This window comes from Lissotriton helveticus, chromosome 5_1 (genome assembly GCF_964261635.1).
Source record: "Lissotriton helveticus chromosome 5_1, aLisHel1.1, whole genome shotgun sequence".
Taxonomy (NCBI): domain Eukaryota; kingdom Metazoa; phylum Chordata; class Amphibia; order Caudata; family Salamandridae; genus Lissotriton; species Lissotriton helveticus.
The window spans coordinates 930,721,028-930,740,545 of NC_136065.1; the positions used below are offsets into that span (position 1 = coordinate 930,721,028).

General features: G+C 47.2%; 1 protein-coding gene across 3 annotated transcripts in view; it reads right to left on the bottom strand.

The window, feature by feature from the left end:
- EXOC6 (exocyst complex component 6) overlaps positions 1-19,518 on the bottom strand; it is a 1,337,279-nt gene that overhangs the window by 228,943 nt on the left and 1,088,818 nt on the right. For all 3 annotated transcript variants that reach the window (XM_078643405.1, XM_078643403.1, XM_078643404.1), the window contains one exon: positions 17,846-17,919. In XM_078643405.1, the coding sequence (XP_078499531.1) occupies positions 17,846-17,919 (74 nt within the window). The remainder of the gene's footprint in view (positions 1-17,845; positions 17,920-19,518) is intronic.

A 19,518-nucleotide genomic window follows, 5' to 3' on the forward strand; every position in this document is an offset into this window, starting at 1 on the left:
ATATCATGTGAATGATGTCCTCGAAAGACACTTGTGATTAAACCCACTGAGAATCCAGTTGTTTCTATAGCGGCCTCATTTGTAGCCAGCAGCTTAGTATTATTGGAATGCACGAAGACATCATTCCCAGCATGGACTTGAAGATTCAGACAGAAGTGAATGTTTTTACTGAAAGTGATGAAACCAGATGTCCCAAAAGTTGTAGTCTTTCCTCCATGGGGCATGCTGGCTTAAGTTTGCTTTCAGGAGAGTAATGCATTTAGATGGGATCAAAGAAGACTTTTTCTTGTTTAAACATAGCCTTAGTTCCTTGAAGACATTCATGCAAATCATTGTAGACCTTTTTGCAGATCTGAAAGACGGATCCTTGATGAGCCAGTCATCAAAGTATCGGAATACCTGATGACTGTTTCTTCTCAGGAATGCTACTACCGGAGCCATACACTTGATGAAAATTCTGGGAGCAGATCAAAGCCTGAAAAGGCGAACCTGAACTAATAATGGCACCCTGCCACCCCAAACCTCAAATAATTTCTGTGTTTTACATGGATGGGGATGTGAAAATAAGCATTGCGAAGTTCTAGGGAAGTCATACAATCTCAACCAGAGTTTAGAAGTTGTAAGATCTCCTGGAGCGAAAGCCTCCTTGAACAGTTGCTTCCTAATGAATTTGTTCCAAAGTCTTAGATCCATAACCTGTATCCATTTTGAAGACTTCTTTATGAGAAAAAAATTTAATATAATTCTTTCCATGGACATATGGAACCTCTTCGATAGCTCCTTTGCAAATAAGAGATATCTCCTGACGTAGAAGTGCTAGATGTTGATGGGATCTAATTCGTGGAGGATTCCTGGGAGGCTTTTGAACAAATTCCAGGTTCTGTCCTTGATGGATGATATCCAGAAGCCATTTGTTCAATGAGATATTTTTCCATTGGTAGTAGTAAACGGTCACCTCTGTGAAAGAATGTGTTAGTAGGTGTATGAACAGGTGACTGGTGTCTGAGAATTGTCACTGGCGTGTAGACGCTTTATGATCCTTTCCTTACGCTGAAGGTCTCCTGCAAGATGTTTTTTTGTATATGATGCAGCTGGAGGTGCTCTATACTGCTGCTGCGGGGCATAATGTTGTCGAAATCCCTGTTGCAATGAAGGGTTAGGCTGATACTTGTATGACCGGAATAAGGCTCTAGATGAGTACTTACCTCTTCTTCTATTGCCTCAAAAGGTCTTATAACAGCATTGCTGTAGCAATCCCAAGGAACACGCTGTGCCCGTGTTAGCCTTAATGGATTGTAGGGCATCATCCACATGCTTTCCCAAAAGATTTTCCCCATCAAAAGGCATGTCCAGAATATTTGCCTAGATCTCTGGATGGAACAAGGTAGCTTTCAGCCAACCTTGGGGGAATAACATGCAGCACCGCCCATTTGTCGAAAGCATGTAGAGGCAACATCCATCATAATTCTGATGATCCCTGAGGAGGCCCTTTCTCCAACTTGTAGAATTTCCATAGCCTCTTCCTGTTTGTTCTCAGATTAGCGCTTCAGGAAGGGAGCTATATCTAACCACCTTTGCCTGTCGTATCTCCCCAATATGGCCAGTACATTTGACACCCTTATTGCTGTGCCTGCCATAGTCGAGAATCTCTTTCCCACATTGTCTAAAAGTCTCTCTTATTTATCCGGTGGAGCCAAACAGGGAGTCGAAGGATTTCTAGATCTACTTTGGCAGCCTGCATTACTACTGAGTCCGGATGGGGATGCTCAATTTGACATGAAGGTGAATTCTCCGGCACTTGTATTTTTTGTCAAGCCGAGGAATAACAGCTGCTGCTGATGTTGGAGTTCTCATCAACTTAAGACCATCTTCCTAAATATATTTGATCATGGGAATTGACTTTACTAGTTTTTTGGATGAGTCCTTAAAGTCATGCAAAAAACATTCTGTTTGTTTGAATGGTATTGGCAAGTCAAAACTTTCTGAGGCTCTAATAGTTCGTGAAATCCCTCAATATCCCCAGGAGGAGAACTAATACGTGGTGGCATGGGAGAGGTTGAAAAGGGGGGCTATATAATCATCCCATTCATGCCCCTAAACCGAATGAACCTGAGGGATCTCACAATCTTCAGCTTGTTCTTCACCATCACTTTGTATATAATCGTCATGACTCATAGTCGGTGGCAAGACTCTGACAACTATCTGAGCGAGGCTGATCCCTTTTTTGGTTTTTTTTCTGGCATCTGACGCAACCTGGAGGCACCAGGAGAATCGAGGATGAGCCTGTCAACGTCTTTGTAGTGGATGCGCCCGAAGCAGTCATTATCGGGGTCGTAGACAGTACTGGTCACTGGTTTTCTTGTCAATGTGACGGTTGTCAATTGCCCAGTCTTCGACGACATATCCGTCGTCGACTTTGATTTTTGAGAATACGACGACTCCTTGAAGGGAGTAGCTGGCTCAGAAGCCGTCTTATCAGGTTTTTTAGGGGGCAAGGGGAGGTTGAACCTCTTTTTTTTGCTATGATGTCTAGTCTTTTTAGTAAAAACAACAGTTGATGGACAGAATGCAGAACAATGTCATACATTCACCCCAGTACAGAGATCTGGGCCTAAATCCATCGTTTTTTTGCACTCCACACCACCCCAGTTCAGACATGGCCATATGCAAATCAGCCTTGACCCTGTGCCTCATGAAACAGTCCAGCCCGAACTGCCAAGCCATGTCTTTCCTGGACCGGAATCAAGCATCCTAGGACCGGTTTCTGGCTATCAGCCGTCTTCAGCCAGGATAGCTTGACTCCAGTGGTGTGGAGAGCATGGGACTCACGTCTGAGCATACCCATCCCACTCGGGGTGACAAATGCAAAACCAACAGTTGATGGACAGAATGCAGAACAATGTCATACATTCACCCCAGTACAGAGATCTGGGCCTAAATCCATCGTTTGAGTCCCATGCTCTCCACACCACTGGAGTCAAGCTATCCTGTTTATATTTTCTGGTGGGTGAAGATGGTTCCTGGCTTTCCTCACCTGGTGCAGTATCCACTGTGGCTTTTTTCTGCTAAAACCTCTAAAGTAAGCTGGCCTGTCTGTCTTTTAAGGTCTTTGCTGAAATGTTTTTGCAATGTTTACAGTCCTTCTGCTTATGTTGAGGATATAAACAGTATAGGCATTCTTTGTGTGGGTCTTCAGAGAATAATCTTGGTTTGCCACAAGATTTACATGGCCTAAAAAGCATTTTCGTTGACCCATCTGACATGATGGCTAGCCAGCAACACAGTCAGTAGTTACCTAACAGCTGCTTGAAGAAAAAAATCTTAAGTCAAAAGATCAAGCATTGACTCAGTGCAACTTAGAACTGAGCAGAGCTCAGTTCAGGAAGACTCCTTCACACACGACATGCGGTTACAAATCTGAGGTAAGATGGCCTTGTAGGGGAAGAGTGCTCAGGGAGCTGCGCTTAGATTTGCTGAGTTTTGGTTCTAGCTAAACAATGTGAATTGGTTGATAATGTCACTTCATTTTGGTGTTGCTTTCAATGCTTGTCTATGCACTACTTGTCTTTACCACCATAACAATGGGAAAGAATTCAAGCGTGTGAATCTATGAAAGATCCAATACTGGAGAAATGTGAGTTTCCTAAAGGTTTTGAGGCTCTTGGACTCTCTTTCCGATGTGGTGGTAGAGAAGGTGTTTGGGTTGACCCTGCTAGTGGATGTTTGCACCAATTAGCTTTCTGGAGTTTAGTTCTTTGTTAGGAAGGCCAAGTCACCTGGGGCAGGGCAGCAGTGCCTCTCTATATGCCTATTTACAGGCGGTCCAGAACATGGCTTTGCCCATGTTCCAATAAAGGTGTCTGTGAAGGCCTCTCTGAAAGGCAACATGGGCTCAGCATTATTCTGTTCAGGTTGGAGAACTTCAGTGAGAACACTGGTTTCCATCTCCATAGTAGGCAACTGGAGGTCAAGAACCTCAGCCGCCCTTCACATCACAACTGCAAAAGAGGAACTTTCCTTAGTAGCTGGACGGGGGAGTGACAGGCTCAGTTTCTGGAGAATTGTTCAGTACACTGGCAGCTAGTAGCTCATCATACCAGTTTTCTTACGTGTATGGTTGAGCAAACTCATCCCCTTCATCATCGCGTTCATTATCGGAATCTGTGCCAAAAAACTTGTGGTAATCTGGGCCCCTCTTTGAGGCAAGTGCAAAGTGCCAGAGTCCATTAGATTGTTGAAAGGCAGTGGCCCAGTGGAATCAGGGCGCAACCTTTGTTGAAGCGGAGCCAGCTAAGAGTCGGAGAGCACTATCGGTTGTGCTTCGTGGTCTGGCTTCATCATTGATGCTCTAGGCCTGGGGTGGCTTGTGATGCCAAGGCTTACGCTAGCATCAAAGCCAGTGCCAGGCCCAAAACGGATCTAGAGATTCCAGCTGGCGTAAATGGAAGAGGCCGTCAGAGTCCCAGTCAGAGGTCCTCACTTTCTTTCGGGCCCGAAGGCACACTAGAGGAAGCCAGCAGCATGCGGGTAATATGCAGCATAGCTTTGCGCAACTCATGGATTTGCTGGTGTGTTGCCAAAGGATCCGGGAACCAAGGATACCCTGGGATGAGAGTCTGAATTGGCTCCTAAGCAGATCGAGTTTGGGAGCAAAACCAAAAGGCATGTTTATATCCTTGCACCTTCTCAGGAGATCAAGATTTGCGGGAAGGGGTAGACTCCAGCTTGGACTTCTTTAACTTCTTTTTCGACTTAACCAAGTACTTCAACTGAGACGAAGATCTGCAGCGGGAATGGCTTCTAGAGCAGGAATGGGACCTTCTCAATGACGGGCCAGGGTGTTGAGTCTTCCAGTGTTTGGCAACATACAGCTTCGCCTCGGCTTGCCGGAGGACTTTCGAGTTCATTGAGGCACTGTCTTGGTCTGACCCCAAGCACCTAAGACAAATCTGGTGGGGAACTGTTGAATACATTTTCTTTCCACAGTCCCTACAAAGCTTGAACCCTATTGTTTGCACACAGGTATTTAGAATGTCAACATTTTTGGAAAAGTAGTCCTGTGAAGAGACATGGGATATCTTCGGATCTGCATCTGGTGGCGTGGAACGAAAGGATCTGCCTTCAGTGCACCTGGGTGCCACTTGATTGAGGCGCCACATGTCACTTTCGGAGCGGAGCAGAGCAACGTAGGCATGGAGCAGCACAACACCATCGAGCAGCACACAGGGGTACTGCTCAAGCTTTTCTGGATCTAGTTTGATGCCTGGGAAATATTCAAAAGTTGAGGAAGTATCATTTAGAAGTACCCATCAGACACCTCAGTTCGGCTAGGCTGCTTCTTGGCCATGTCCCATGCATTCCTCTGCACAGAGGTGGAGATCGAGCAGTCTCCTACCTCATCCCCAGAGCATGGAAAAACCTTCTATATCACATCAGAGATTCCATCTCCATCCTTGAATTCACAAAGAAACTAAAAACCTGGATCAGTCTCTCTAATAAGCCCTTAGAGAGGCAAGTTCCCATCTATCACAGGCACCCAATACCCTTCTGGGTGATATGCACGCCCTACAAATAGAATTTATTTATTTTAAGAGTTTTATATAGCGCTGGCCAGACCCGAAGGTATCGGAGCACTTTAAAACATACGTGTCAGGAAATCACACAGTAATGCAGTAGTGTCAAGGAAAAACATACAGTAACGGGGTTCATGGCGCTACGGAGGTCTGGGCGCGCTGAACAGGATTAAGTCAAGGAGGTCTGATGAAGTACTAGCAGAGTGCTTCTAGACCTATCGGCAGCCAGTGTGCACGTTGGCTCTAGCCAACCTCTTGTAGGGATGGGGGGCGAGGGAGGTGTCCGGTGGCTTGGTGGAGGTAGATGTCTTGATGTCAGAGAATCGGGCTGCTGCCAGGTTCCAGCTAGTGAGCTCCGGCGGCAGCTAACGATACGGGAGCAAACGAATGAGAAAGAGGTCTTTGAGCTGCATTTTAAATTTTGGGAAGAATGGGGTAGTTCTGATGTGGACTGGGATGGAATTCCAGATTTTGGGCGCACTTCCAGAAAAGGAGCGGGCGGCGGTTTTTTGTTTGCGGGTTTTCGGCGGGATGAGGAGAAGCGTATTGGACCTCCTGAGGGTCCTTATCTGACTGGCCTTCTTCAGTTTGGAGGCCAGGTCGTCGGGTTTCCCTGTGTGCAGGGCTTTGTGCGTGAGGCAAGAAGTTCTGAAGTTGCCATGCATTTCGACTGGGAGCCATTTTAGCTCCTTGAGTGTGGGTGATATGTGATCGTATTTCTTTGCTCCTGCGATCATTCTGGCTGCTGCGTCGAGCATTGTTCTAAGGGGAGATAAGTAGCATGTAGCTGTGCCTGTGAGGGCTGCGTTCCCGTAATCTAGCCTGGCTAGCACCAGTGATTGGGTGGCCAGTTTAAGGTCCTTGGGCAGGATGAAGGTTTTTTTGTTGTTGAGTAGTTTCAGGTTGAGGAAGGCGCTCTATGCGGAGTTCTTGATGTGCTTGACCATGTCTAGTTTTGGTACGAGAGTGGTACCCAATGATTTTACAGAGTCAGCCAGGGTGATGTTGCCATTAAGGGCGCCAATAGCTTTAAGCCATTCTATGATTTGGGAGTTCTCTTTTTTGTTAGAGATGAGGAGGAATTCCGTTTTGTCTTTGTTAAGTTTCAGGTGGTTTAGAGATAACCAGTGTTGAACTAAACTAAGAGTGTTGTTGAGTCTTTGAATGTTGTCAGTGAAGGAGGTTTCGAGATAGATCTGGCCGTCGTCTGCATATAGGTGGAAGGGATGGGTTTTTTTTTTAGTATGGTGATGAGGGGTTCCATGTAGATATTGAAAAGTTGAGGGGAAAGAACTGATCCTTGGGGGACACCTCTTCTGACGGGGTGTAGTTCTGACGAGAAGTTTTTGATTTTTATTCTTTGTGTGCGGTTCTGGAGAAATTAGGAGAACCATTGTAGGACCACCTCTTCTACACCTAGCATTTTTTGAAGTACTTTGATGAGTATCTTGTGGTCAACCATGTCGACCATGTCAACCATGTCGATGGCTGCCGATAGGTCTAGAAGTATGAGTAGTATGAGTAGGCAGCATTGGTCCGTGTCTAGTGACTTGTGGATGTTGTCTATGATCTTAATGATTGATGTCTCTGTACTGCAGCCTTGTCGGAAGCCTGATTGGTGGGGGCCCAGGAGGTTGATGTTGTCCATGTGGGTCAGTTGTAGAAGCACACACCTTTCCAGGAAATAACATAACACAGTTCTATAGGTTCTGCTCATATCAACTACTTTAGTTACTAGTCCAAATATTATCTCGCTCATTGATGCAAATGTGCATTGGTAGACTGTGTCTTAGCCTTTAAACCTTTGCAAACAATGTTCTCATGTCAATATCTGGATTAATTCATCTGCTGTGCATACTTTCCACCATGAAAACAGACACACACAAACATCCATCACTACATCCCCACATATATCCAACATAGCACCAAGACTACATGATGCCTGACAGCCAGCAAAACCAGGTAGATTATATCTAGACATGAACACTGATGGCAAAACTTGGTGGACCAAAAAACAATGCCCAAAACATATCAATACTGGCTGACGCAGATTCTGATCTGCAATAGAAACCCCTAAATTATTTGTTTATGTATCCCCAGACAGCTTACCGCATGCCAAAAGCATACTAATGACAGAGTGGTTACTATATAATATAAACTACAAATGACAAAACACAAAATCCCACAAATCTTTAGAGATGGTCCCTTTTCTTGAGGAAAGAAAGCCTGTTGCTAATATACACTCAGGAAAATCTCTTACACAATAAAAACGTATGTGATTGTCGACTACAATTTATCTATAATCCCAGAGTATGAAAATTGCTTCAATACTTTAGGAATGCTTTGATCAGCACTGTAACTAATATATGCTGTGAGGTGTTCAGGCACACTAGAGAAACTTTTAGTAAACACCTCTGCTAGGCAGGGATTAGGAGCCAAGAATCGTTCTGTACCACTGTCTGTGTTAATAAATGTTGAATTAATATCAGAGTTTATTAGAATATTATGGGATTTTCTTTCCAGGATAGCCAGGAATTCTATACAATGTCGCCCAACTAATACCAAACACTTACCCTAAAAAAATAAAAAGCAGGACTCTTGTATTTGCCAATGTTTGTTACATAAGTATCCAATATACAGGAAACCATACCAGGAGGAAAAGAGAACCAATGTAGAGCTTGTTCCACTATCTGCCAGTAGTCAGAACAATGGCTTTAGGTTTTGAACTGATGAGAAAATAACTGGCCATCTTGAGCACCCGCTGTAAAGTATTGGTTATCAGTGCTTCAACATATATTTGAAAAGTGGGACTGGAGAACAAAGTCATGACCAGGAAGTTCGGCTTCATAGACTACCATAAAGAATACTTGTAAGACCCTTATAGCGTTCTGCCTTATCTGCCTATGTATAATCTTTTGAGGAGACAAAGGCAGAGATCTCTAAAAGCTAAATCTGCTCTGGTAAACAGTCTTCATTATCAATATGCATATCATTTTGGCCCCAGTACAGCCCAACACATAAAATGGGAACTAGGTCTTTATTTCTTCACTGTTTTCGGAGCTAATAAAGATAGACTGACATGATGTGTGGCAACAGAATGATTATTATACTGATGATAAGGAAGGAATATTCAATTTGGCAACATGGCATAAAAAAGAAGCGGGACCCCAAAGGCAACAGAAACCAGCACTGGCATAGCCAATAGGTCTCGCCTTTGGGTCCTTATAAGTGTTCAGTTGAGGCTAGAGGCAGTGCGATTGTCTCACAGCGCCCTTCAGTGGGTCATAAAGGAGTTAAGAATACATCATCCAATCATTGGCCTCTCTGCAGATCGTACACAGGAATGGTCATGTGGCCCAACTGGAATTGTGATACTATGCGAAAGCTTGGGAAAGAGGTACACAGCAGCTGAAACACTGACACTGTGAAAATACAAGAAGATGAAGTGCACACAGGTGAGTGAGTGCCAGTGGTGCGTGGGGACGGTGAGGTTAAGGAGATAAAAAAAATTACATGCAGGAGAGGGTGAAAAGAGAGTGCGGAAGAAGAAATAGAGGAGGAATGAGCTATGCAAATGGAGCATTTCTCATAGATGTGGAGTGTAGGCAGGGCTTCAAGTGGATCTGGTCCTTCTGTGTCTCAAACCCAGTAGTGGTTTAAAATGAACATTAAAACGGGTCTCGGGCCCTGTAGTTATGTCCTTAACGTTCAATGCAAATTAGCGCTGCTCACAGATCTGGGAAGGAAGAGCTCCTACGAGGGCCCTGGTCCGGCAAGCTGAAAGCCGGGTGTAGCTCTCACCATTGTGAAGCCAAACTGTCCTGATCCTAGTAGAATGGAGGCCCCTCCTGCTCCGGACGAGCGGCGTTGTATGCCCCAGCCACACCGTACCTGGATCATGTTGTTTGGGGGATGAGTAGCGGTGCCTGACTGAAGCGCTGCCGAGATCCCCCTTAAGAAGTACACACCAGCAGAGGACCGCCACAGTCCACGGCGAAGCAACTCTGTCTGACGAAGCGGCAGGAAAAAGACAACCCCCGCAGGGGTTTGCGGAGCATGCCAACCTCAGAGATGGGAAAGCAAGTTCGCCCCTCAGTGTCAGCTCAACACCCTCTGTCCCAGAAAGTGAAGATGGCCTTGTGGAATATAGCATACACAGGCTTCCGGTATGAAGATCCTGGAGCACCTGAGCGGAGAGAGGCTCGGCGCACAAAAACCAGGAAGCGGAGGTACATGCGGGAGAGAGCTGCGCCCACGAGAACTTTACCTAACGCTTGGGGGACAATAACTGGGAAGGTAAGACGGTATAAGCCTTATCGAAAGGAGGCATTGAATCTGGTGGTTTATGGCCCCCCGCCGGCAGATGCACTTCGCATGTCCCTTATTTGTTGAATCATGGCCCAACAGTTAACAGCTGGGGAGGATGAGGTTGTCCTAAGTATAGAGCTGCCGGCTTATTAAACGCAGGAGGCAGGTTCGATCCGCTTCCCCCAGCAACAACGTGATATGCTGCAGTTTGGAACGCTGTTGTTGCCATGTTAAATGGAGTCGTAAGGCAGCAGCCGACAGTGGCCTTAAAGTAGCACCGATCTTGCGCTCACTGTTTTTGCAAAGAGGGGAACGTGTATGGCATTTGACAATTAAGATATTGGCAACAAATAAATACATAAAAACTGAAGCTCAGCAGATACTGAAAGTGAGGCATGACACTGCGGTGTTCAGTTAAGCATGCGTTGTGGACTGTGCCATTGTTTTTTTGGGTGAACATTTTTTATTGCCATTTTAAGATATGATATACAATCAATCCGTATTTCGGTGGCACAATCAAGAACATCTACAGCATATGATTTAGAGATCATCTATAGAGGTACATCTTGCAAATGAACACAAACGCCACACACCCCATCAGTATTAAATTTGTGGTCTATGTTATGCTATCTGTGTGTTTCGACTATCCGTCCCCTGCCACTTGCTATTCTCTGACTCCCGCTCCAGTGGGGGAGGCTCACAAATGTCCCCCCGAAATCGATTCCATTTGCTCCATATTCGTGTCCATTTTTTGGGACAGCCCCTGTGAATGTATACCGAATTCTCTGTTACCATTGTGCGGTCCATATCCCGGCACCATTGCTGCTGTGTTGGAGAGAGCCCCGAGCCCCAGTGTTGTGCTAAATTGCGGGCTGTGCCATTGTTTAAACACTGACAGAAGGAGCTAATCTGCATAAACAAAATGTAAGAAATCGTGTTTGCACGCCTTTACTTAACCTCAAAGGGAGGTAAGAAGAATATTTCATGCTGTCGTGATTTTGCGCCTTCTGAAAACAGCGCCTGTTGGAATCCGTTCTCTCCTACAGACAAGCAGCACTTCAACTTCTAGTAGGGCCAATCCGTTTCCTTTAATAGGCACTAAATCCCCATTCAATAAAAGTAAATAGTGTAATAGCCCCGTGATAAAAAGGGAAAGAAATGATGAGGATGCCGTAAACCACTTAAATAAATCCCCGCTCAAAATTTCAGGGAAGGAATACTGGTGCAGTTAGCGAAGGTTCCTCGCCTGCCGCAGTAACCTAAAGTCATGTATGCCAATAGTTACACCCTGCCCCTTAAATTGCTTTCCAATGCGCCAGCAGTTCATGGCCAATAATTATGTTCTTTATTGCGTGGCTGCCGCTTGCCACCTCCGTCAGGTGCCCTATACCGTCGCAATACATCCTGAACTCTGTACCTCTTAAATGTCCATGCTGTCTATCGCACAGCTATCAGGGGCACCTAATCAGTGGTCAGAGGGGGCCTCGCATAGGCATCAGCATCCTAGGTGGTGTGCATATGAGAAGCATGGCTAGGGGAAACATGGTCCTACATCCAGTGAGTCAACAAATGCACATGCCCTTGGTTTCAGGGCTTGAAATTACTGTCCGACGTTGACCCTGGGGAACCGAGTTCGAGTCTCTACATCGCCTCTCCTTCTGCCAACAAAACACAAGTTTTCAGCCAGTCAGGGGAGGCAGTAAAAAAAAAAAAAACACATGATAGAAACACGGGGACCTCAATTCAGGGCACGCTGGACGGCGCACAGCGAACCCGTCATACTGTGTCCCGCTCTTCCCAGCAATATTTGCGTGCCTAAAGGCGAGGTCGAAAAACCTCATCGGGTATCCTATCCTGGTAGCTGGGATTGCTGCCTCCTCTAATGCATGCAGATTAGCCAACGGGTGGCGAGAAGCTGGTTAGTGGGGCGATGTTGTAGCGCCAAGCTAGAGGAGCCATTAAAAAAATTAAAAAAAAGGAAACGGATATATGTGCGAGCCTGACGTCTGGAGACACTTTGGTGCAGAGTTAAAGGTCGCTAACTCTCACGCCTTAGGCTATGGTTTGCTCCAGCTGTTGTCGTCACCTGGCGACCGAGGTGAATGCTTGCGAGACAAAATCTGGCGTTGTTTGCAGCACTGTCAGTGCTTACAGTAGCTCGCAGCAGTTTTCAGGATTTAAAGAGGGCCATATCATAATTGCAGTGTCGTGCACGCTGTAAAAAAAAAAAAAAGAACTGCAGCGGGTTTACAAAGTGGGAGGGTTGAGGGGAGTATGACCGAGAATCAACAAAGCGTTTCCCTTGCGGGAGCGAGCCAGGGGCACCATTTGTTTGCAAGTTAATTACAAACATTTGGTGTCAAAGCTCGCACCCGCAAAGGGAATCGCCAAACGTGCACGCGTTGCTATTGAAAGCAATGCAACGCGTGCACGTTTTTAGGGCGAAAAGTGAATCGATTCTAAAATTTCTTTTTCCTATGCAGTGCATGCGCGCTGCTTAGGAGAGACCTAAAAACAGTAGTAATAACACACAGTCACTGCTCTTTATTGCTTTAAGGTACATACAGAATTAGGAGCATTCCCACCGAATGTTCAGAGAACATTTCATATCATTAGTAAAATGCTGAGGAAGACTGCCACGCAAAATATAGACCGAATCATGTAGTAAAAATGAGATGAGGGCAGGTTGTTTGATAAGCATGAATAAAGATGAGACATTTATCAAAAATAGTTTTGAAAACCTGAGGAGCCACAGAATTAACAGGAAGGAGTGCTGGGTGCAAGAATGGCTATTTCTTACTTACACCTTCAAAGGCTTCTCTTTAGAAAGGCAGACATCTTTTTTCATACCTGAGAATTACTTTTTACACCCTGACAAGAGCCAATGTTACCAAGAGTTCTTGTGCCCTGACAAAGTGACAAGTTAAGTTGAGAAAAGTGTTTCTCTAAAAAAGCTTTTCTTCTGCCTTACTTTATATCCTTGGATCCCGTGCCCTTACAGTAACATGGACTTGAAATAACTCATGCACAACACGAATTTTTTGTCTGACAGGAGGTTTTTTTGGTACTTTTTACCAATGGCCCTGTTTCACAACACTTATTACTGTTGCTTTAAACTTGTGTGATGCCTTTTAAACGAGGTCAGTTTACTTAGTAGGCTGGTTGAAAACCTGAGTAGGAAAGTGTATCCTAGGACTCATTTTAATAAATTACGCTGATTTGACCTAGCTTTAACTTACTTGGTGATCTAAATGCGATATATCGAGTAGTAAGAGGCACTTCGGCTCGAGACATAGTGCCATTTTAACATGACTACGTCAATGTAAACTATGTGTGTAGTTTAGAGGTTTATATTCACATTTAAGGGGGAACTGAGGTGGTTTTTAGGGCTCGGACTCCTCCCCACTGTAAGTGGGGGAGGAGTTTCGAGATCCTAATGTTATAAGAAAAAAAAGAAGAAGTATCCTTAGGGCCTTGGCGAGAGAAATTCCACACATTCCTTTGCGTTTTCTGTCATCTGGCCAGTGATTCGTCTTCCTTGTGTTTTGGTTTTAATAGGCTTGAAGTGATAGGGTAAATGTAGTTTTGTTCCGCCATTTTGGGCATATTTCGTCCGTGCTCGCGCAAAGAAGTACATAAATTATAATTAGGAGCTGTCAGGGTGCCTCCGTTAGTGAATCCAGATGGCCGGGCGCGTTCACAATCACTGCCCTCGATGTTGGATGCCGCCCAGGACGTCACGGACTTAAGGTGAGAGCCGTTTGGGTCGGGCATCCTGCTGGGGGGGCGCTGTTGGGGGTTTGGGTTCGTCTATGAGGGGGGTTTTTGCGGGGCACTGGGTTGAGGATGGTTATATGGGTAATATTGCTTTCCGTTGCGGGGCGGGCCTCCAAGGTTGTTTGCACTTAGCAGTGGATATGTTCGTGGTGCTCGGTTGGGAACTGTTTACTGGGCAGCAGTTTTATGTTTATTTTGAGTGCTCCGCTACCGGTCTGTGCGTTTATTAAGTTATTTGTTCCTTTGCGGGGCGGGGTTTGTAGGGGAGCATGAAACCGTGAATCCCTTGGGCGCGTCTGTTTATTTAGTTAATGGTGCCTATTGCGGGGCGGGTTTGTGTGAAGCATGCAGCTAGGGAATCCTTGTGCGCGTCGGATTATTTATTTAATTGTGCCTATTGCGGGGCGGGTTTGTGTGAAGCATGCAGCTAGGGAATCCTTGTGCGTGTCGGATTATTTATTTAATTGTGCCTATTGCGGGGCGGGTTTGTGTGAAGCATGCAGCTAGGGAATCCTTGTGCGCGTCGGATTATTTATTTAATTGTGCCTATTGCGGGGCGGGTTTGTGTGAAGCATGCAGCTAGGGAATCCTTGTGCGCGTCGGATTATTTATTTAATTGTGCCTATTGCGGGGCGGGTTTGTGTGAAGCATGCAGCTAGGGAATCCTTGTGCGCGTCGGATTATTTATTTAATTGTGCCTATTGCGGGGCGGGTTTGTGTGAAGCATGCAGCTAGGGAATCCTTGTGCGCGTCGGATTATTTATTTAATTGTGCCTATTGCGGGGCGGGTTTGTGTGAAGCATGCAGTTAGGGAATGCTTGTGCGCGTCTGTTTAGTTCTTTTATTTTTCAGATGGCGGGGCGGGTCGGATTATTTATCTAATTGTGCCTATTGCGGGGCGGGTTTGTGTGGAGCACGCAACTAGTGAATCATTGTGCGCTTTTGATTATTTAAATTGTTTCAATGCCGGTTTGTGGGGAGCAGGCAACTGGGGAACCCTGGTGCGCGTCTGCCTCGGGGACCGGGGGGCCAGGGTACTTCAGAGAGCCTGGTCCTTCCCGGGCTTGGTATTTCCCCCGGAATTGTGAACTGGGGGTGGCGGGGCTGCGGGCAGCAGGCCTGACCTGACTCGCGCGGTCGGGGAACTTTTCACTTGAGGGGTACCTTCTATTGGTGCACGGTGAGGATGTGGGACATACTATCTGGCTTCACCCTGCTGGAGGAGCGCTGTTGCTCCGGTGTTCGAATGAATTCACGGTGACATGGGCTTTGGGTGCCTGTGGTCCTTCGTCGGGTTAGGGGCCCAATTAGAGCCAGCGCGTCAGTCTCGTAAGGGGGAGGTAGTGAGTTCGGGCCTCACAGTTGGCATGTAATTGTTAAGTGTACTTGGGTCGGGGCCGCCATTGCCGGACAGGAGGGTCAAGCACACGGGCGGCCATTTTGTTGTGGAATGGCCATTGCCAGACATACGGGTCAAGCACCCAGCGGCCATTTTGTGGGGGAACGGTCAGTTTCAAAATGGGGGGGGGGCGGGGTTGGGTGGCCATTTTGTTCACCTTTACCTCAGGCCTTCCCTGTGGTGCAGGGGCCTATACGTTGTGGAACTTAGTGGTTGGCCGGGTGCTCGCGTCTTACTTGGTCAGGGAGGCCTGGCGGGGCGGGGCGGGGCACCGCGGGGTTAGCTGGCCCCATGTGTAGACACGGGCCGGTGACTTCAATAAGGGTTTCGTCGGTATAAAAAACGTCTCTTCTGCTCCGGCGGGCAGCTGACAGGCACAGAATCTCAATTTTATTGTTGCCCTATTGGTAGCGCTCGCAGAGATTTTTACTGCAGTCATACGGCGCGTGCACGACCTCGTGATTTAAATAAATATTTGAAAACCAAAAAAGGATGTGCATCAGTAGGTGGTGGATTTTACCCACGCAGCGAGCCCGGCATTGTCAACTCAATCGGCAGTACACAAATATGCTACAGGCAGCCTGGGAAAGGCAGTGACCGAGCGGTCCTAGCTCTGAGCGCCAGCGGCGGCGCCCCGCCGAGATGCGAACGGGAACATTCTGGCGGTGTTATACAGTGCCCGGGAAAAAACGGAGATGACAGCGAGCCTTTGATAGCTCAGTTGGTAGAGCGAAGGACTGTAGTGGAGCGTCTGTCAGCCTTAGGTCGGTGTTCAAATCCGGCTCGAAGGACTTTTTCTGCGTTCGGCACGCGGCCGCTGGAGTGGCGGTGCAGAGTGGCGGTGCAGAGTGGCGATGCAGAGTGGCAGAGTGGCGGTGCAGAGTGGCGGTGCAGAGTGGCGGTGCAGAGTGCAGAGTGGCGGTGCAGAGTGCAGAGTGGCGGTGCAGAGTGGCGGTGCAGAGTGCAGAGTGGCGGTGCAGAGTGGCGGTGCAGAGTGGCGGTGCAGAGTGGCAGTTCAGAGTGCAGAGTGGCGGTGCAGAGTGGCGGTGCAGAGTGGCGGTGCGGAGTGGCGGTGCGGAGTGGCGGTGCGGAGTGGCGGTGCGGAGTGGCGGTGCAGAGTGGCGGTGCAGAGTGGCGGTGCAGAGTGGCGGTGCAGAGTGGCGGTGCAGAGTGGCGGTGCAGAGTGGAAGAGCGGCGGTGCAGAGTGGCGGTGCAGGGTGGCGGTGCAGAGTGGCGGTGCAGAGTGGCGGTGCAGAGTGCAGAGTGGTGGTGCAGAGTGGTGGTGCAGAGTGGCGGTGCAGAGTGGCGGTGCAGAGTGGCGGTGCAGAGTGGCGGTGCAGTGGTGCAGAGTGGCGGTGCAGAGTGGCGGTGCAGAGTGGTGGTGCAGAGTGGCGGTGCAGAGTGGCGGTGCAGAGTGGCGGTGCAGAGTGGCGGTGCAGAGTGGCGGTGCAGAGTGCAGAGTGGCGGTGCAGAGTGGCGGTGCAGTGGTGCAGAGTGGCGGTGCAGAGTGGCGGTGCAGTGGTTCAGAGTGGCGGTGCAGAGTGGCGGTGCAGAGTGGCGGTGCAGAGTGGCGGTGCAGAGTGGCAGTGCGGCGGTGCAGTGCGGCGGTGCAGAGTGGCGGTGCAGAGTGGCGGTGCAGAGTGGCGGTGCAGAGTGGCGGTGCAGAGTGGCAGAGTGGCGGTGCAGAGTGGCGGTGCAGAGTGCAGAGTGGCGGTGCAGAGTGGCGGTGCAGAGTGGCAGAGTGGCGGTGCAGAGTGGCAGAGTGGCGGTGCAGAGTGGCGGTGCAGAGTGGCAGTTCAGAGTGCAGAGTGGCGGTGCAGAGTGGCGGTGCAGTGGTGCAGAGTGGCGGTGCAGTGGTTCAGAGTGGCGGTGCAGAGTGGCGGTGCAGAGTGGCGGTGCAGAGTGGCAGTGCGGCGGTGCAGTGCGGCGGTGCAGAGTGGCGGTGCAGAGTGGCGGTGCAGAGTGGCGGTGCAGAGAGCAGAGTGGCGGTGCAGAGTGGCGGTGCAGAGTGCAGAGTGGCGGTGCAGAGTGCAGAGTGGCGGTGCAGAGTGGCGGTGCAGAGTGCAGAGTGGCAGTTCAGAGTGCAGAGTGGCGGTGCAGAGTGGCGGTGCAGAGTGGCGGTGCAGAGTGGCGGTGCAGAGTGCAGAGTGGTGGTGCAGAGTGGTGGTGCAGAGTGGCGGTGCGGTGTCGGTGCACAGTGGCGGTGCAGAGTGGCGGTGCAGAGTGGCAGTGCAGAGTGGAAGAGCGGCGGTGCAGAGTGGCGGTGCAGAGTGGCGGTGCAGAGTGGCGGTGCAGAGTGGCGGTGCGGTGGTGCAGAGTGGCGGTGCAGAGTGGCGGTGCAGAGTGGCGGTGCAGAGTGGCGGTGCAGAGTGGCGGTGCAGAGTGGCGGTGCATAAGAAGGACATCACAGGCAAGTGGTGCAATATTCGCACATTCACAAGGAGATCACTAGCAGTACAGTACACACCACATGAACACACTCCATAACACATAGCAACAATACATTGGCATTTACAATGCCATTAGCTCAAACTCAAATAAATCCGAGCCCGATTGCATTTCTAATGCTTGTTTTATGTGCCAACATACAGGGCTGATGGACAGTCGAATGAGGTTAAAAATTAGGACTGAAAAAATTATGCAAAGTTTCAACAAAATCAAATGTGATCTAAAGATATGCCACTTTCAACCCACTTTCGTGTCTACAATACATCCAAACCTTTAATAGACGGAACATACGTTTATGTACAGTGAGAAAGCCGACACAAAAACATAAAGTGTAACTTACTTGTCTGAGGTCAATGAATGCCAATTGCAGCGTGTCTCCTTGGAATCCTGGCACAGGATCTGAACTTGCGAACACTAAATAAGTAGAAGATGAAGTTGAAAATGAGGCGTTTTCTAAAAACATCCAATAGTAAACATTCACTAGCTGTGCTGCATCATTAACATGCTGCTGTAAAAGAAAACAATGCATATATCCAAGAATTTGAACCAGGAAATGCCCCCATAATTCGCGGCTCTGTATGCTTCAGCTCAACTATTTTTGGCTCTCAAGACAGAAACATTAAAAAATTCACAATTCCAGCTTCGCCTTTTTATCACTGAAATTCTCAGTGCAGCACATTCAAACAATCTATCATGCATGACGATGATAGTGTTATAACGTGGTTCAGTTAAATGAACAGGCAACATTGTTTTTTTTCCTCTGCCCTAAGGTGAATGATTACAGAAGCATTAAAAAAAAAGACACCACCTCAATGGCTGTCAACATATTTTTAAACATCTGCTTTTGTTCTGCATCTGCTCAATAAAAAGCCGACCTCTAGCCAAACAGCAATTAAATACAGACACGGGTGGGTGGGGCTAGCTTAACATCCAGACAACAGGTGGAAGCGAGGCTCTCAGCGCTGCGCTCAAACCGCCCTGGAATGCCTGTTCTTGTCTTTTACGTGTTTCTCTGATCTTGGAATTCTGTATTTCAAAAAAGTTCTACAGTTCAAAAAGACATCATGGTTGGATCAAGAAACAAAGCACCTGTATATAACCCAACCAAGTAAGTACCTAAAATTGATGTAATTATCGTCTAACGGTCAGAATGAAGTAAATTATGTCTTGGCGTTTTACAATGGTAGTGATAACAGTTGGGTACATTTTTACATTTTGTGATATGTAAATTACTTTTATCAAATGCCATCAAGTAAAATACCAGAAGGAAGAACCATATTGAGGGAAGTAAAACAACCTCAAAAAGGCTTTAAGTGATGTACATAGTCCAATTTGCAATTCGGTAACTTGTTGCTGAATCGTAAATTGGGTTTTTGTAATTTGGTCTTTGGAAGGGGGTGTTGAGGGCGTCCCTTCCTAATACCGAATTGGTATGTCCAAAAGTTTTGTGACCAAAATGCAGTTGCAAAACATTCGCAATTTACCGACAATTGAAAGTTGGTGGTAACCCATTCGCACATCCTTCACCTTCCCTTTGAGAATGGTTGTAAAAATATTTCTTAAGAGCAGGTAGTGAGGGGTTCAAGGGAACATTGTCTACTCCTAAAAATTGAAACTTCAAAGTAAAATATATATATATATATATATTTTTGTAAACACATCCAAAAATGGACTGTGATTAAAACAATTATTGCTTTATTTAAAAGCAATCAAAGACATGGTGGTTTGCTGACCCCAGTAGGCCACCATCCCTGTGATGGCAGTGCATTGTAATGAGTCACAAATTGCGATCTCCCTCATTAATAGTCATTCGATATATTTATTTGTGACCAACTATGAATCGCAAATAAACTCAAAAGAGTTTCATACATTAGGAATAGTGATTTCTTAATTGCGATTCGCAAAAAATCACAATTAGGAAATTGATATTCCTATCTTTCGTACATCTAGCCCAAATTGTATAACATTCAGAACAAGGCAGTCAAATCTAGAACTCTCAGTCATTTTATTCAT